Genomic DNA, 17172 nt, shown 5'->3' on the forward strand with positions numbered 1-17172 from the left:
GAAGGTCTTACCAGAATAAGATAAAGGGCTTTGACGTAATTCCATTTACTGTCTGAACCCTCTAGCGGGAGTAGCATAATCATTGCTTGACTCTGTTTAACGACTCCGCAGGAGACGAGAGTGCAGTCCTCTTATTGCTGCCTGCTCCAAAACACAACTCAGTCCATGGCCATGGTCACGATGGAAGGGGTGGCCTCCAGAATGTCATCTCATGCAGCTGCTGGCCTTGTGCACATGTAGCCTCTAGGAGTTGTTTGGGCTTCCTCACTAGGAGAGTGTGGGGGGGTGGGGGGGCTCAATCTTTTTTTTAAAACTTTAGCTCATGCTAATCCATTTCAGCCAGTTGTTAATGCAGAAAGGCAGCTCTTGACCTGTGTAATTTGCTGTACGTGGCAGCTGACAGTAAAATCAGAGGGACAGTGGTGATTTACATTGAACAGAAATCTGCTCAAAATACTTCTGGAAGGGGAGCAAACAGATTTTGGAGATTAAAATGGAGGGTTTCTTAGGCACCTTTGGAAAATCTGTCAATGACACTATGATCACATCATGTCATCAGTGCAGAGCCTTCTGTATGGAGATGGAGCCATATGCTCTTCTCAGCTGATGAAGAGTATCAAAGGTCTGGCATATCACTTACACTAAGTGGTAGCTGCCATTGGGGAGGGCTGGCTCTGTCTCACAGACTGATGTTACACTCCAGTGTACTGTGTGTACCTCAAGTTAGGTAAAATGATAATTATTGTTATCAAAGTCAAGGCTTTAAAGCAACTAGTTATTTGGAAATGTAAGTCTAAATTTTTGGATGCTCGAGATGGTATTTATTGTGTTAGGTCACCTCTGACTGATAGCTTGTAGCTTATTATAAGGACATCTTCATGGCTTAAGCAGGAATACAGATGAAAGGACTTGCTGAATCTTCTCTGCCAAGGCATGAGCACTGCCTAGGGCAGTGATAAAACAAGGGGCCAAAAGACAAGAGATCCCTGAGCACCCAGTGAAACCTACTCTGGAGGCTCCAGGTGGGGTGAAATCCTTGTGCTGGAAGTTCAGTTGCTTGTGAAAAAGTTGCCCAAGTCTTTTATGTGTACCTGAAGCGATGGTCTCTCTTCAGACTTGTCCTTCTGATCTCTAGCAGAACTCAAGATATTACACACAAAAATTCAGAAAGTGTTCCCATATTAAATGTAAGAAAATGTAAAATATCTTCTACACAAGCCAGTTATTGCTATCTTGCTAAAGTTATCGTGGTCCTCTCAGTGTTCAGTCCACTTAATCATTGTTCATTGGAAAGACCTTAATTTACGGTGTGTTAATGATGAGCTCTAAAGAGAAATTGTGCTTTTCAGGTTCACTGAAATGTTCTGCAACTGGCTCTTCAAATCTGGCTTCAATATTCACAGTGCAGCGGCTGGTACAAGGAGTATCGTCCTTTGTAACCCAAGGTCAATAGCGGGGAAAAAGCCTCATGTTTTAAAGTGTTTACGTGCAGAAGAAGTTCTGCAATTAGGCTCAGAAAAGCTGCAGCATTTATGCTTATCCTCAGTTGAGATTTCAGGGCTGGAGTTCTTTGATATTATGAATGATAATTCACAGGAGGCAAATTAAAATTGCCATCTGTATTTTTCGTATCACCCCTGAGCCTGCACTGGCCGGGCAGGATGTGAAAGCCTTTGCAGATGACACAGTCTGGGGTTTCCTCCTCTCTGGGAGAGGAGTTTTCCTGGGGAGCTGGTCTCGGTTCAGGAGTTCTCCAGCCCCTCTGCCTGTTGGTGCTTCCCCTTAATGAGCCAGCGCCAGCAGCTGAGCTGAGACAGTGACAATTCAAGAAGCTGGGATGGGTGGAGGATTCGCAAGCGATGTGTGTGGTGGAGGATTAGCAAGCGATGTGTGTGCACACATTTGGGACTCACTTTTACATGAGCAGAGCATGACCCAGAGGCACTGCTGTGACGGGGTCCTGGTGACCCTTCCTGGCCTTATGCACCACGTGGTGGGACTGGTGCTGGTGCTGGGGGTCGGCCGGCGTTCCCCCAACCACCAACACTATGGCACTGCGTTCATGTGTCAAGCAACCTGAAGACTCTATGTGTCATTTTAAGGCCATTTCTTATGGTCAGGAGAGCTGTAGTCACGTGGTGGGAAATGGGACATGCAGTCTGCTTCTCTGGGACAGTGAGTATTTTATAATTTATGGAAAACAGAACACAGGGGGAGCCATGTGAAATAGTCAGTAGCCTCATGGCTAAGATGGTCACTGGTGGTGTGAGGGACAAAAGTTAGTGTTTCTGGTCTGAATCAGACAGAGCAGAGATCTTGGTCTGAACCTCTGATGTCCAGGAGGAGCATCTGGGTTATTTTCAAACCCTTTCATGCCAAAGTTTCATCAAATCTCTGTGGCTGACAAAGCCTCTAGACATCTTGTTTAACCTAAGTTCGTGTTACAGTGACGCATTCTTTCCCTGGAAAATGCCTGACCATCTCTGTACTTCTAGGAGCACAATAGGTGTGACTCATCCCCTGTGATACAACTGCGTGATACAGCTACGGCTTTGTGTAGTTTTTTTACCATGTGTGTATAAACTAGATACTTTGCCGTTTACCACTAGACCAAATTAGCCTTTTAGTCCTTTGTAAAAAAATGTAAAAAATATTTTATGTGTGATTTAATATTTTAAGCATTTTAATATTTTAATATTATACATTAATATATTAATAGAACTTAATTAATACTAACATTTTAATATTTTGTATATGGTGTTTTTAATATTTTACCTGGTTTTATTTTGTTATTTGGGAGGGTTTTTTTAAAAATATTGTCAGTAGGAAATAGTGGATCAGAATCTACCCAAATTGCTTCAATGTCATCCGACTAAAACTTTCACAGAGTTACAGCAGAACAGGTCTCCCAGCATCAGCAATATTAGCAGAAAAGCAATTAGAGATCCGAAGGGATTACATGAAATTCTCCCAACAAATTACAATTTTAGTCTGTTTGCATTCATTGCAGTCCATACAGTGACTAAAAATTATCGCTCCAACCCAAAAGATTTGGATTTCATAACATTAGACTGAGAAAACATGGTGTCCTCTAACTCCCAGAACTATTTGAATGAAATTAAAGCATTTCTTTCCAGAGGAGAGCAAACTAAAAGCAGGTATCTAGTGCATTCAGGTACGGTGTGACTGTGCATTAATGCATTAGTTGAGCACTTGCTTTTTTTCTCTCTTATCTGAGCTTTCCTAAATGACAGTGAGTGGGAGGGATGCCTTTGTACTTTCCAGTGTCTTTGTGCAATCTAGAAAGCCTAGACTTATCAAGGAGGTAAATGACAACAACTGTACATGGTCCTAAAGTGAAAGGATGCTGTTGCAGCTTCCCCAGAGATCTCTTTTGTTCCAGAAAACTGGGGATTCCCTTGGTACAAGGGTTCCCAATCAGTTTAGGTCCTGCTTTCTTCATATGGGGGATTGAGCATCACTCTTGCCCATGCAGCTGAAATCATCTCTCTGTTCAGCTCCTGAATAATGTTACCAAGATGTGCCTGCCACTAGTAGTTAGCCTGTATTGCACCCGCAGTTTTGGCAGGCTTTCTAACAGCGAGAGCTTGGGGTTTCTCATATAAGGCTTGGAAATCCATACTGGCTGGGAGTCTGCCAAGGCTCAGTGTAGGTCCTTGAGTGCCTGTCTGTGAGGTGGCTATTGTAACTATATCATATTTTCTTTCTGAGTGGATGAGATAAAGTATATGCCAACAGTTATCAGCAATCATATTTCTCTCTTCTTTTAAAAGCTATGAGCATATAAGGCAAACTTCATCTAAGAACTTCTCAAAGAAGTTATAATCTATCTGTTTCCTGCTTCAGAGCAATGAAAAGTAACTGAGAAAGTAAAAGTAATCAAGCAGAGGACAGTCAGTGGCCCTGAACAGAGAAGTGGGCCTTCTTAATGAAGAACTTTTAAACTAAGAAATAATAAAATTGTTTAGACTGGAGCCCCTTGAGGCCTGGGCTGTTTATATGTATTAGTTTTTCTGGTGCTTGAAAGCAGGTCTTCATGGTTGTGACTTGGAGGTTTACAAGCTATCTAATATTCATATCACATAAATGAAAGAAACTACTTGCAGATGATTTCCAGACCATTCACGTTAAATGCTTCTCTTCCAGCCAACCTGCATCCAAAAGTTTTTTCCCAATGTTGGCAAGATTGTGCTTTTCTGTGAGCTTTATAACTCAAAAAGAGCTAAGGACCTATAGGTTTCTTCTGACTGTTTTCAAACATCAATTAAACTGAAAACTGGGGCTATAAATTAGGGTGACTTTTGCAATGACTTTGCATTTATGGGATAGAGATATAATGGTGTGAAAGCAATGTTAATAATAAAAAAAAATAATTATTAATAACTTCCTCAGGAGCTGCCAAGCAAAGTGTAAATTGCTTTCTGCTTGGTATCAAATTTTCATGTAAGGTACCGTATCATGGAAATTTTCAATCTTGTTAAAATTCAGATGACCTAAAAATAATCTTACCCCTTCACCTCTGTACATTTTGTCATCTCAACTGACAAATGTGATTTTTCTAGATTTAATCAGCATTTTATAATGACTCTACCAAAAATACAGCCTGTTGGTTTACCCTTGTTGGCCCCTAAAATGCATGGGGAACAGTGGGTTTATATGTTGTTCTAAGAAATTGCTAAAAATGTAACAGCCACAGAAAAACATGCTTTGGGTTGAATAGTGGCACCCGCTCTCTAATTAATAGAATTTGCATGTTTGCAGCTTTTCAACTATTTTTTTGAAAACAGTTAAGGAAATGCAGCACCAGACCATAGTTCTCTAGACCAAAGATTTTGCTTAGTTCATGAGGCAGATGTACCATTGCTGCCTATAGCACTCACTTGCTGTTTCATGAGCACGGTTAAAATTTCCCCCAAAGAAATGTCCTTTTGGTGAGAAGACAGTGGATTCTCCATGGCCCTTTGACTGTTGGCTGCTCTTTGCATCAAAGATGTCAAGTAACAGCCAATGAAAATTTGTTGGTTTTGTGCTAGTTACATGTTAGTTAACCATACTTTGATTCTATGTTTGCTAGAAACAGAGTGGAGAGCAGATAGGTACCAGTTATCTGTGTGGGACAGTGAGTTCTCCATGAAGCTGATCCATGTGAAATGCTGAAGTGTGGCCATGAAGTGCAGATATTTGGATCCTGTGGATAATTCACTGCTTCTCTGGTTTCTTAGGGTATGCTGAGAAATCTGTGTTTATGATTACTTGAAAACCTCAGATACCAGGTGACAGTGAGCTTCTACCTAATCCTTGTTCATCCTTGTACATGCAATAGAATCAGAATCATCTTTACAGCAGCTCAAAGACAAAAGATGCAAACAACGTAAGAAGTCTGAATTTTGGTATTTGTTCATCTGGTTTTTGAGCCTCCTTTAATTTGCTGCTATCTGACTGCAAAGGCAGTTTTGCAGTTCTTCAGCAGTGATGGTGGGTCAACAGGAAAGCAGGCAAACATTTCTGCTAGCTGTCTATCCACCGTGAACAGTGCAGAGAGAAAACAACTTTCAAACCTAGCTTCCAGCTTCCTCTGGGTTTGACAGGAGGATTCAGAAGGCCCAAAGCAAGAGGTCCTTTTCTATATTTTAATTCCTGCTGTTAAGATGGCGCTTTATGCTGTGGAGGCCTACTTTGGTGTTTGTGTGTCATTCATAGCTCCCCAAGGGGAAGCTCACAGGGTGGCTACATCCAGATGGGCCTGCCAAGTAATCCTGGCTGCTCAGCAGGGTGCCACCTTCTGTGGAGTGACAAGGTCCTAAAGAGATGAAGAGGGAAAGCAGCATGAGTCCATCCCAGGAGGGGAAGATCCAAGTCCTTTTCTCTGTATAAATTGTCCTTGAAGGGATAGTGGAGGTAAAGCTGTACCATGAAGCAGATGTTCAGATTGCAGTGTCAACTGAAGCACCACTCTTCTTAAGGTCAATTTTAACTGTTGACACAGTCCAAAGGTGCATGTAGCTGTCAGTTGCTTATTTTGAAAATTCATTTTGCTTTAATAAATTGGAGAAATTCCTTGTTCTAGCAAAGTCCAGCAAGAACAGATGGCTCATTTGTCAGGCATCAGCAAATCTTAAAGCTGTGGGCATGACCCCTGTCCATGTCCTGTTGAGAAATCTGCCTTCAGGATTAGGTTGCCCAAGAGTTTGGTGTTTTCTCTAACAAGACCAAAAGCGTAAGTTCCACCTGCTTATAACATGCTGTTGTTGGACTTAAAAGCTCTCTTCTGCAAAAATAATGGAGATTAATGTAGTTGCTGATGTTCTTTGTTGTGCTTTGGAGAACACTCAAACTGAGAAGTCCTAACTTTCTGAATGTTCAGTTGATGAAGTGGGCAAAGCCCAACTGTATTTTCTTTAAGCATTTGAACCTTCATTATCCATGCAAGTGGAAGTGCTGTTACTGATTTTGGGTGACAACTGGATTAAGGGCATATGGCATGAGGTCAACATCTTGTCAAACTGCTATGGACCTGTGTATTGAGTTAGCATGGAACACGTCACCAGATTTTGCTTGAAATGAAACAGGCCCTGCAGGTATTGGGATAAGTTGTGGTCAAAACTGAATCAACTTATTTGGTTTTGGTTTTGGTTTTTTAAAGTATCTGTAGCACTGTAGATCATGACTTCCTTAATTATCCATGAAACTGTACCTAGCAATAGTAGTCTTACCAGTTTTCATTAAGGTTTCACGCTCATCCAGCATTTCTCAAGAGAGCATTAAAGCTTCACAGTTGAATATGAGAGCAGGAATACTCAAGAAAGAATGGCCTCTGGTAAGTGGCAGAAGTCAGATGGAGATTTTGCCTTATGTTCATATAGCATCTTTTAACCTAGAGCGTTCCATGAGTTAGTGAATTTATTGAACTGTTCCATTCACTACTGCTTCTTCATCATGAGTCACTTCAGCTGGTTGTCAGTGCTTAGACCCTGCTGGACTTTCTAGCCAAGGAATAGGATAACTAAAATATGCTGACACAGCAGACCTGAGACAAGGTAGACTAATGGGACTGCACGCTGCTGAGAGGGGCATGAAGAATTTCATATCTCTTGTGGGAGCTGCTGGCAGTGCTTCTTTTGATATGGATTTTTCTCACGTAATCCCGTGCTCTGACATGCTGGCTTGATGTATCATCTCAATAATGTGAGAAGACTGGGGAAATTCAGTGAAATGGCTACATTTCAGCACTGTGTCTGTCAAGGGAAGGATGTCAGTCAATCACAGGCTGGAAAAAGCAAACAATGTCTTATTGCTATGTGAGACTAAAATTCTTAATGTCCCTGTGTGCAGACCTGTGCCTCCATTTTTAGGCATTTCACTTCCTTAAGCAGTCATGTATTTAACCTATGTTGAGCACGTGTAAATCTTGCTGCATTTCATAGTGGAGAACCATTTCCCACATTCCAGGGGCAAAGTCAAGATGAGGAGAAACAATAACAGAGAAACTTCAGTTACTGCCCAAGGAGATCTGCTGTACCAATGAAACAATTAAAATGACGCCATTAAATTAACAGTTTGTACACTTACAAGGAATGAGTTTAGGAGATTGCTGCGGCTATGAAGAAAGATTTTTAAATTGATAGTTTAAATGTTTTGATTATTGGATCTGCTGATGCGCTCTTTCACGAAATGACAGTTCTTTTGCAAGTGGATCAAATCACTTTCCACTTAGAAGAGATCTCTGGGACATCCCATTGAACTGACTGGTAATCTGACACAGGAAGTATTTCACGTTGTAGCAGTAATAGTGGTTTCAAGTCACATAGATTGCAAGTGGAGATCAAAAAATTGATGGGCTAAGCACCTGAATGAAGGTAGCTGATATCCTTTCTCAGTTATGTTTTCCTTATTATGCTTTGCATTACTGTTATCAAAACCATCATTTTTAGCTAGTCTAAGAAAGAGGTTAAGAATTGAATTTGTAAGTAAGGCTGCTTTCCTTTTTGTGATGGTCTCAGCATAGTCAGAGCACATTGACACAGCTGTGTGAGGAGACAGCAATGGTAGCACTGGTTTGCATCTGTTCCATGACTGGTAGCATCTGTTTGATGATTAACGAAAGGATTTTAGCTGTTAGAGCTGTCAATCTGACACCTTTGATGAGCACTAAAATAAATCTGTGCTACCACAAACTGATCATTTTTTTTTCCCCTGCTTTTGATTTGCTTGACTCTTAGTGTCCTTGCCGATAACTACTAGCAAGGCTAATGCATTATAAACTCTGAAAAGTGAAGCAAGTGGCTGTCATTTTTTGCACAACAGATGTTCCTGATCAGGAATCAGACAAAGGATCTCATCACTTTTCCTCTGAGCAATTTAATTTGTCTGTTCCATGGCACACCAGCCACCTCCTGTCTAGTGACTGACGTGCCCAAGTCCTGCTTCATTTTAGGATCAGTTCCTTTAATCTTACAAAATTATTAGGTTTTTTTTCTGTGCCAGAGCAAAGAGAGTGGAAAATAGGAAATTGCTTCTTTGCTTATGGTGTCACCAATAATACATCATCATGAAAAGTAGCAAAGGCACACTTCAAAACAGGAAACCCAAGCACTATGTTTTAAGAGAACAAGAGAACGCTCTATGAGCACTTTTTTGAAATATCAATTTAGATTTGGAGTGTTTCTCTAGCAGTTGTAAGGTTCAGAGGTTGTAACAAGCAGCGTATAATCCATCAGATTCTTGTAATGCAATTTAGCGAAGTAGAAAAATTGATATATTTTTAAGAAAAGTTGTTTGCTGTAGATCCAGTTCTCCACTCTTTAATCATGCAAGTTGTCCAAAATGAGTAATTACTGGGGTTTTTGCTTGCTTTTCCATTTAGTTTGATAAAACTGTATCGTTCTGCTGCTGTTTTGTAGTGATGGATGGGTACTGCTGGAGATGTAAATTCTATAGTTATTCTCTAGTTAATTTCCCTGTTATTAGTCTTCTGTAAGACTGTCATTTTGCCTCTGCACAGCTCCTGACTGCCACCTGACTGATCTAGTATACCCAACAGGGGACAATCATTGCTCACCCTGCAAAGGAGGCTGCAGACTGTGCCAATACTTGCCAAAGACTTGCCAGAAGGGAGAAAAGCAAGGGGAGTTGGCCTTATCTTGTGCATGTGGCCAGCTGCCGCCCATACAAATGGTAGTGTCTGTGGCCGCAGTCACAGCTGGCAGTCCTGATAATGAGCAAATTGTATTTGAGGATTTCATTGTAGTCCATCACTGGCAGAAAGAGAAACCACTCATATGACCTCTCTTCCATTTGGCAGGTTGACAGGACAGAAGTGATTCGAACCTGTATAAATCCTGTCTTCTCCAAGCTGTTCACGGTGGACTTCTATTTCGAAGAGGTGCAGCGGTTGCGGTTTGAAGTCCATGACATCAGCAGCAATCACAACGGGCTGAAGGAAGCAGATTTTCTTGGTGGTATGGAGTGCACTCTTGGACAAGTAGGTATCGCTGTCATTTTTCCTCCTTGTCTCTCGTCGTTTCTATGTATGTGAAATACTACGCTTTGTTAAATGATTGATGGGTGAGATTTGTCATTCATGACAAAATTCTTAATTGATGCTTTGAACAGGGTAATTAAGAACTTCTGCTGATTTGATTTACTGCTGTAGTACAGCTTCAAGTCAGCCAGTGTTATAGGAAACTGTCGGGGATTGGCCTTGTACAGTAAAAGCCCAGTCTCATTACAGCAGTGTTGAGAAATAGACCAATTTGGGAGAAAGTTATAGTTCCTGGCATTACGTGGTGTTAAAGCAAGTTCCAAGTCCAAGGAATGTTTACAAATGCACTTTACTCCCACAGGATAGTGTCTGGTGATGTGGAAAATAGAGAGATTGGGTTGGATTCATTTCCCTGGCTCTCAGTCATCCAAAAGTTAGGTGTCTAGACTAAGTTACTCTTCTGATTCCCATCTTTGGTTCAGTAGAGAGAAACAGACAGTTCCAGCAGTTGATTCATTCCACCTGAGACACCCATCACAGATTAGGATAAATTGCCTTCAGGAGATACCTGTCTTTCCCCATCAGTTATCAGGAGAGTCTAGACAGCTGGCTTAGAGTAGATACCTAACTTTTTAGATGACTAAATTTAAGAGTGATGAGTCCTACCCAGAGGATCGATATCTAGAGGTTGTCAAAGCCAGATCTGCAACAAATTCCTATATTGCTGACTGGAAGCATGCTTAAGTGTCCCAGGTGTCAGTTTATTTCTAACTGGCAGACTTTTTGTTATGCAGAGTCTCATAACACAGATCTCAGATCTGTCCATAATGGCAAGGCTGAGGATGGTCTCAGTTTCACTCAGCTGGGTGTAAATTTGCTCTCCACTCTGTGGTAGCTTGTGTGATGAGACCAGGCAGTGCTTTCATTTGGGTTATTCTTTGCAGTGCTTCACATAAGTTTGTAACCTGAACATGTTAGCTCGGCATGGAAGATGCTGTAAAGCTTTTATTTCCTATTTTCTCACCTATTGTTGTTGCTCCCTCAGCCCCACCATGCATGAATCCCTTCATTTTTCTCCCCAAGGCTATTAGACCAAACATGCTGAAAGAGTCCTCTCAGTGAGAGAATTGGTATGAAATACATGTATTTATGGACTTAAAGCTCAACAGGAAGGTATTGGTATTTAGGATATCTACAGTGCACAATAAAGTCTGTTCTTTTTGACAGACTTCTTGTGGCCTTAATCAATGAAAATAACCTATCCTATAACACTAAGGAGAATGAGAAACAAAGAAAAAAGTTATTACAATGTTCTTCTTGCTTAATTGCCTTGAAAATGAAAGGGAAAAAATGTCATTGCCACTGCCTGTAGCATAAATGTCTTTATAATGTTTCTATAAATAGCACACAGCTGGGTTGGTTGCAGTGTAATTTTAATGGTAACCAAGAAAAAATACTAACAGGGTGAAATCTGTTCACAGTAATGTGGCCTTGAGGCCTCTGATCTCGTATTTAGACTTTTTTTTGGGTGGGCAGTTGTCCCGTTCTTTCTAATTTTTTAACTTCATATAATTCCTCAACTGATTTTAAACCCCAAAATGTTAGGACTGAATTGTTATCCAAGCAAAGCCACTATGAGGAGTCCAGTGCTGAAAATCCTACAGCACAGACTCTACATATGGAGCTTACATTCATGCTTAGCTGTTTAGTGTAACTACTGTATTTTTTTAATTATAATAATAGCTTAATTATAATAATAGCTTTTCTTGAGATGAATTTGCTGCTCTCCATCATTTTAATGCCTGAATAAAGCACGGATTTGTGTGAAAGTGTGTGCTGTGCCTGCCTATCAATTCACTTCCCATTGCAAGTAGGTCTTATACGAGGCATCTAGGAAGGCTGTAGATTTTTAGGCATAGTCTGAAAAACTGATTCCCTCCCTATCCCCCCATAAATGTGCTAATTGCTGTCTTCTAGGTAATAGTTGATCTATAAGAGATTCACTGCTACCTGTACCTGTTTGTTGATCATTTAGATGTGTAACAAAGCTGCATTTTTGCTTGAATCATGTAATACTCCTACTTAAAAAAAAATTAGTTGGAATAATAAATGCTGGGGAAGGCAATAGCATAGTTAATACAGTAAGCTGACAGAGACAAGTGAGTTTTCTCTTTCTTCTGATCTCTCTAAATCCTACATGTAACCTACACGATAGATACAAGCTTATTGGAAATTTGTGGTCTTGGATGCGAACGATGGAGAAATGCATTCCTTCGGAAGGCGCGATTATTAGTAGTCTCCTTCCAAATGCTGTAATAAATCTTTGTCCCAAGGGAGCGACAGGGGCAATGACTTGTGGGCTGTTATATCCTGAACATACACTGTCTAGTGATATCCCCCTGGATTTTCAGCAAGATTTATTTCTACTGCTCTTGACAGGGCGAGCCAATTCTGTGCCTCTGCTAGTAACAGTAACTACTACTGTAGTTACTATTGTAACTACTACTGTAGTTAGCAGCATCTTGGCATGCAGTCAGTTATACCTGGATGTGAAGAGTAGATAGACTAACAGGCATTTCATGTGCAACAGTATTTAAACACAGTAGGACAAATGGTTGTGGATAGATACCTGCTGAGTGTAATTAAGAAAATGTCAATGTACTAGATAGAGACATTTCCTTAAAGTGTGTTGTTTTGTCCATCATGCTCAAAAGTTGCCCTTTCAATTAAAACAATAGCAAAATGAAGGGTTTGAGGGAGAGGTTTAGTGCAAGGGTTTCTTGGGGGGAATTTTTTGGTGTGTTTTTATGTACCAAAAGTCTGTTTCTTCCACTGAGAAAGGGCTCTTCTAACATCCCAATCTCCCAGCTTCTTCAGAGTGTCCTGGTAATGTATCCATTTACAGAATGTTAACAAATATATTCTGTACAATTAGAATGATAGTCAGATCAAAAAAGCCCTAAAATTGAAAGTTAATTCAACTAAAGTTGGAAGTGCAATCAAATTTTTCTCAGTAGCATCATGTTAGAATACGGTACATGTAGTTTATAAAACAGAGTTTCTTAAGGAACTTTACATCAAGAGAATGTACCATGCTCCAACTAATTAAGCTGTCCATGCTGTATTACTTAAAGTGGCATTGTTAAATGGTATGTTAAGGTGCATAATTAAAAACTATGCTTTTTTAAAATCTGTTGTTATTTTTCATTTTACAGCTCATTTCTAAGTAACTGTGTAAAACTAATAATACTGGGTTTTAACGATGAATTTGTGCAGTCATATGGTAACTACTTAAGCAAGGAAACTATACTATGTTGTGCTTGTAACCTCATAAAGATGATTCCAAATCTGAAGCATATTTGTGAAATTATGGGACACTTCTTTTGTTTTTTTTTAACAGTGTTGTCCTCTAAAACACAATAGAGCATGAAACATCCTTTATCCAGACATGGATAAAGGTTTGTGAAAGTTTGTGAAAGAAGTTGTTTGGGTTTTACCTCTGGCTTGGTTTAGGAATATAGCTATGGAAAGAGCAGATGAATTCTAGCAAAGTTAACATTTCTAGTTTTTACCTGAATTTTAGGTATCTGTGCACAGAATTTCTCCTGGAAGACATTTCTTATCAGAATTTGAGCATGCAACCAGCTTGTTCTGACAAAATCTGTTAATTCTTGTGTTAGGCCTGAGTCTGGATAATTTCATTCCACATAAAATAACTTTGAGGAAGATTTGGTTGAGAAACCTGTGTGAGGCTAGACATGGAGACTAAACTGTGATGGCACAGTGGGTGTGTTTCAGTTGAGCCTGATGGAAAGCTGAAATTGGAGAGAAAGTTTAGTGCGATTTACTTGAAATGTCACTCAAGGTGGTAGCATAGACACTTGGGAATGTGTGCTCTTCCTGTTCAAATCATGAAGTAATTTAAGTCAGAGAGGACCTCTGGAGTCTCTAGTTCAATCTGCTCCTCAAAACAGATTAAAGCCGATTCCTCAGGGGCTTGTCCAGTCCCATTTTTAATATCTCCAAAGGATGGAAATCTCACAGCCTCTCTGGGCTTTGTCCCAGTGCTTTGCCATCCTGACAATAGTGATGATTTCCTGTCCCTAGTGTTTGCCTACCTCTGTCAAGACCAGAGAGAAGCAGAGGGATAATGAACCCTCACTCCTGCGTCATGTGGAAACATTTACAAATGCTTGTGGTAGCCTTCAAGTGGCAAAAGAAAGCCTGAATTGGCAAATTGAAAGTAAGCAAAAAAAAGATTTAACCATAGCTGGTCTTGCTTTGGGAGGAAGGGAGTAATAGCAGCCTTCTCGAGGTGCTGCTGTAGATGACAGCTCTCATCTTTTGGAGTGGGAGTGTTGGGGTAGAGCAGCGGTTTGGCACTGTGCTTTCCATTACAACAGGAGTGGTGTAGGATGCTCCGTCAGGCTCTGCATCTCCCCACTAGATTCACTCTAAATAGTTGCTCTTCTTTGCACAAGCACTCACGAGCAGAGGTACCCATATGTCTTATCACCCATAGTGATAAACAGTGAGATCACAAGCAGTAATATTTTAACTGCCATTTTAGGGCACTACTGTATAAAGGTGACCTCTTGCTTTCATGTAGGTCCTTGAGGTGCTATGAATCAGTTCATCCTTGGTTGTGGTTTTACTGATGTTGTCTTTAACTAAGGAGAGTAAATTCTTCTCCTTCTCTTTCTCCTTTGTTTTTGCCTTTCCCCTTCCTCATCCCTAAGAAAGGTGTGATTGCACTCCATGCACTCCGACTAATCACTTCCTACTGAATCCCCATTTAATCTATGGAGCTTTTGTAGTTCTTTGCTTTTTGGTGGCTCACAAAAACTGTGATTGTGTGTATTGTGGGGCAGGAGATAGATTATTATTTTTATTTTTTTTAGTAGGTTGTGGGGTTTTGTCCATCAAAAAAAAAATTGGAAAAAAATCTTAGAGGGATGAACATTGTCAGAAATTTGATAGCCTAATTTTCATGATTGGGATTTCATCTGGGATTGCAAGACCTCAAACCCAAGACCTTTTCTGGTTTTGTATTAGTGCCTTCATGTGTTCTGAGCCTCTCTAATGCTCTCTTATTGAAATTGTTCTGGTTTGGATTCTTAATAAAGCATTAAAATGGCATCATTTAGTACATTAAGGACTCAAACTTTTCAATAGCCAAAGTTAACTTCTTAACCACACAGGAATTAAGTATCAGGTGGGTGACTTAGGAACCCTTTTTTTTCTCTGAAATGTTACCCGAAAGTCTCAGCCTGAGCTTTAAGATCTCACAAAAATTGAATCAGGGAATAATAATTTTCTTACAGGAACTAAAGAAACTTAGGTTGTCAAGATATGTCTTGATTACTGCTCGGCTGTGCCTGCAACATCATTAAATTGTAGGAACCAGTAAAATTATTATTTCTTAAATGCTGTGAACTATCCCAGCACTGCAGTGTGGGAATAGCCTTTGTGGCTTTTCTTCCATTATTTACCACATCTGGTGTTTGCCATTTTTAAATTTGTGATTCCGTTCCTTGTTTGATTTCTTTTAGTTTACAGAAGTGTTAAAATATTGTTATAATTCAGAAACTCCCTTACTTGCTCAACTAGTACCACAAGAAAAATGCAGAGATGTACATCTTTTGCTGCCAAGAACCTTTTCCAGTATTATTTAGAGATTTAATATTTCCCATACATGCATTTGTGTACAAATTACATTGAACATCTTCCTTCTCAGTAATGAATATTATTGTTTCTCTTGTGCTTTTAATAATATATGCCATTAGCAGGTTATGCACTTGAAAACGCTGACTGATTATTAGCTCAGTTTCAGCCATTGCAAATCCCCTTGCTCTTGAATTGGAGAAAGGCTAAAAGAGCCATGATTGCACCTGAACTAATTAAATTGAAATAGTCTGCATGAGAATATTTGTTTAACAGACTGTTGACTGCTTCTGTGGTGCACAAGACATAGGACCAGTTTTTTCAAGGTATTTGAATTCCTAAATCTCATTAGATGTCTGTATGCCTCCTTAGGTATCTAAATACCTTTAAATACTTGGCCTTTGATCTCCTGCAAATGAAGTTGCTCAATTCATTAGTGGGATGAATAATGTATTTTATTAGATATGAATGTAATTTTCTATCAGGGTTGACTCAGAGCAGAAGCAAATCATCAATGCAGCGCTCTTCTCTAACTTTAGCTAACCATTTAAACCCCTCAGTTATCCTCAGGAAGCTCTTGGTTTGCCATTGCAGCATGATCACTGAAGCTGTAAGATTTTCAGTTCTAGATGAATCTTGCCAAAGTTAATGGAATTACCTGTACAGTTTGTACTGCTTTGTTTTTACATACTTTACCTTTGTTGTATGAATTACTGTAGCAGTCTTTAGAAAAGTAATTTAAAATTTATTTTGGTATTATAGTGAGTTATTATTATGAGTAATTATAGAAGGGCTGCCACACTACATACTAATTAAATTCAAAGACTTTTTATGATATTAATAAGCTATTTCCTGTAATAACATTGTTGCCTCTTGTGATAGGGATATCTTTTTTTTCCTCAGTGTTCTGTTTTGATTGACTATTTTCAGGTACAGATCTTTAACAAAGACAGGGAGAGGTGTAATTCAGCTGTAAATAGACTGTGAGCTGATCAATACCATAGGGAACTAAAGAAATCTTGAAGGGTATTGAGCATGGTACAGACAGTATCATATGAACAGGGAGGATGATTGTAGCAATAAAACTGGCTCTACCAAGAAACAAGAATTCTGTCAGCAGCTAGAATGACATTACCTTCATTATGGACATATACATCTGAACTTGTTCTCTTGCAGGAATTTCTTGTATCTGTGAAGGGGGGAACGCATTCCCAAAACCGTTTTTCATGAGGGTGTAGTAATGTCACTGGCATCTCCTTTCTGTCTGGTCTCTTTTCATGTTGAAATGCAGGATGCTTTATGCATTTTTGACCATTCATGGAAATTATTTGGTGGATCCAGGAGCTAGGGGATATATAGCAAGACAGACACAAGCACATCAGAGTTATATAAATATTACTTTGTAAAAAACCAGACTAAAGATGAATGCATGAGGACAGAGAGACAGTTTCTACACCAAGCCACAGCTACCTCAGTTCTTCTGTCCTTGCTTAGATCAGTAATTTACCCACACAGGTAAAATTATTAAAGTCTGTCATTTTATTTGTGGGTGTTTAGAAGTGTACAGTATCTGCCTTAAATGGATTAGAGCAAGAGCACACATATTTTAATTTACAAGCTTCAAGATACGTTGTAGAAATGTTAAATCTTGAATCATTTGTCTAGCCACTCTGCTTGTTTCTTTCCACTTACAGCAATGTCATGAAAATATTATAGTGCTTCATTTGGGAGACTTTAGGTGCTTTAAGGGTTTTATTCCTTTTTATGCAAGGAGGAGAGCTTAAGAGAGTATGTACCATAACTAGTAAATACTTTTAATATGATGTCCCGAGTTTTACATATCATAGAATCCTTCTCTTGCCATACACCAAGGACAAAAATGATTTTGGAAACACAGTCAAGTAATTTCAATTGCATGTGTTTAAAATCTCTGTCCCAACTTGGCAAGATGGAATTGCTTGTCAAGAAAGGAACAGAACAGAACTTGGATAAAAGATACTTTATGT

At 39.6% G+C, this 17172-nt stretch overlaps 1 protein-coding gene across 1 annotated transcript in view; it reads left to right on the forward strand.

Moving 5' to 3' along the window:
- The window catches only part of CPNE4 (copine IV), a 235656-nt gene that overhangs the window by 108398 nt on the left and 110086 nt on the right, over positions 1 to 17172 (forward strand). Inside the window, exon 3 of the mRNA XM_014937914.1 lies at positions 9323 to 9502. Within this exon, the coding sequence (XP_014793400.1) occupies positions 9323 to 9502 (180 nt within the window). The remainder of the gene's footprint in view (positions 1 to 9322; positions 9503 to 17172) is intronic.

Source organism: Calidris pugnax, unplaced genomic scaffold (assembly GCF_001431845.1).
Source record: "Calidris pugnax isolate Ruff unplaced genomic scaffold, ASM143184v1 scaffold11, whole genome shotgun sequence".
Lineage (NCBI taxonomy): Eukaryota > Metazoa > Chordata > Aves > Charadriiformes > Scolopacidae > Calidris > Calidris pugnax.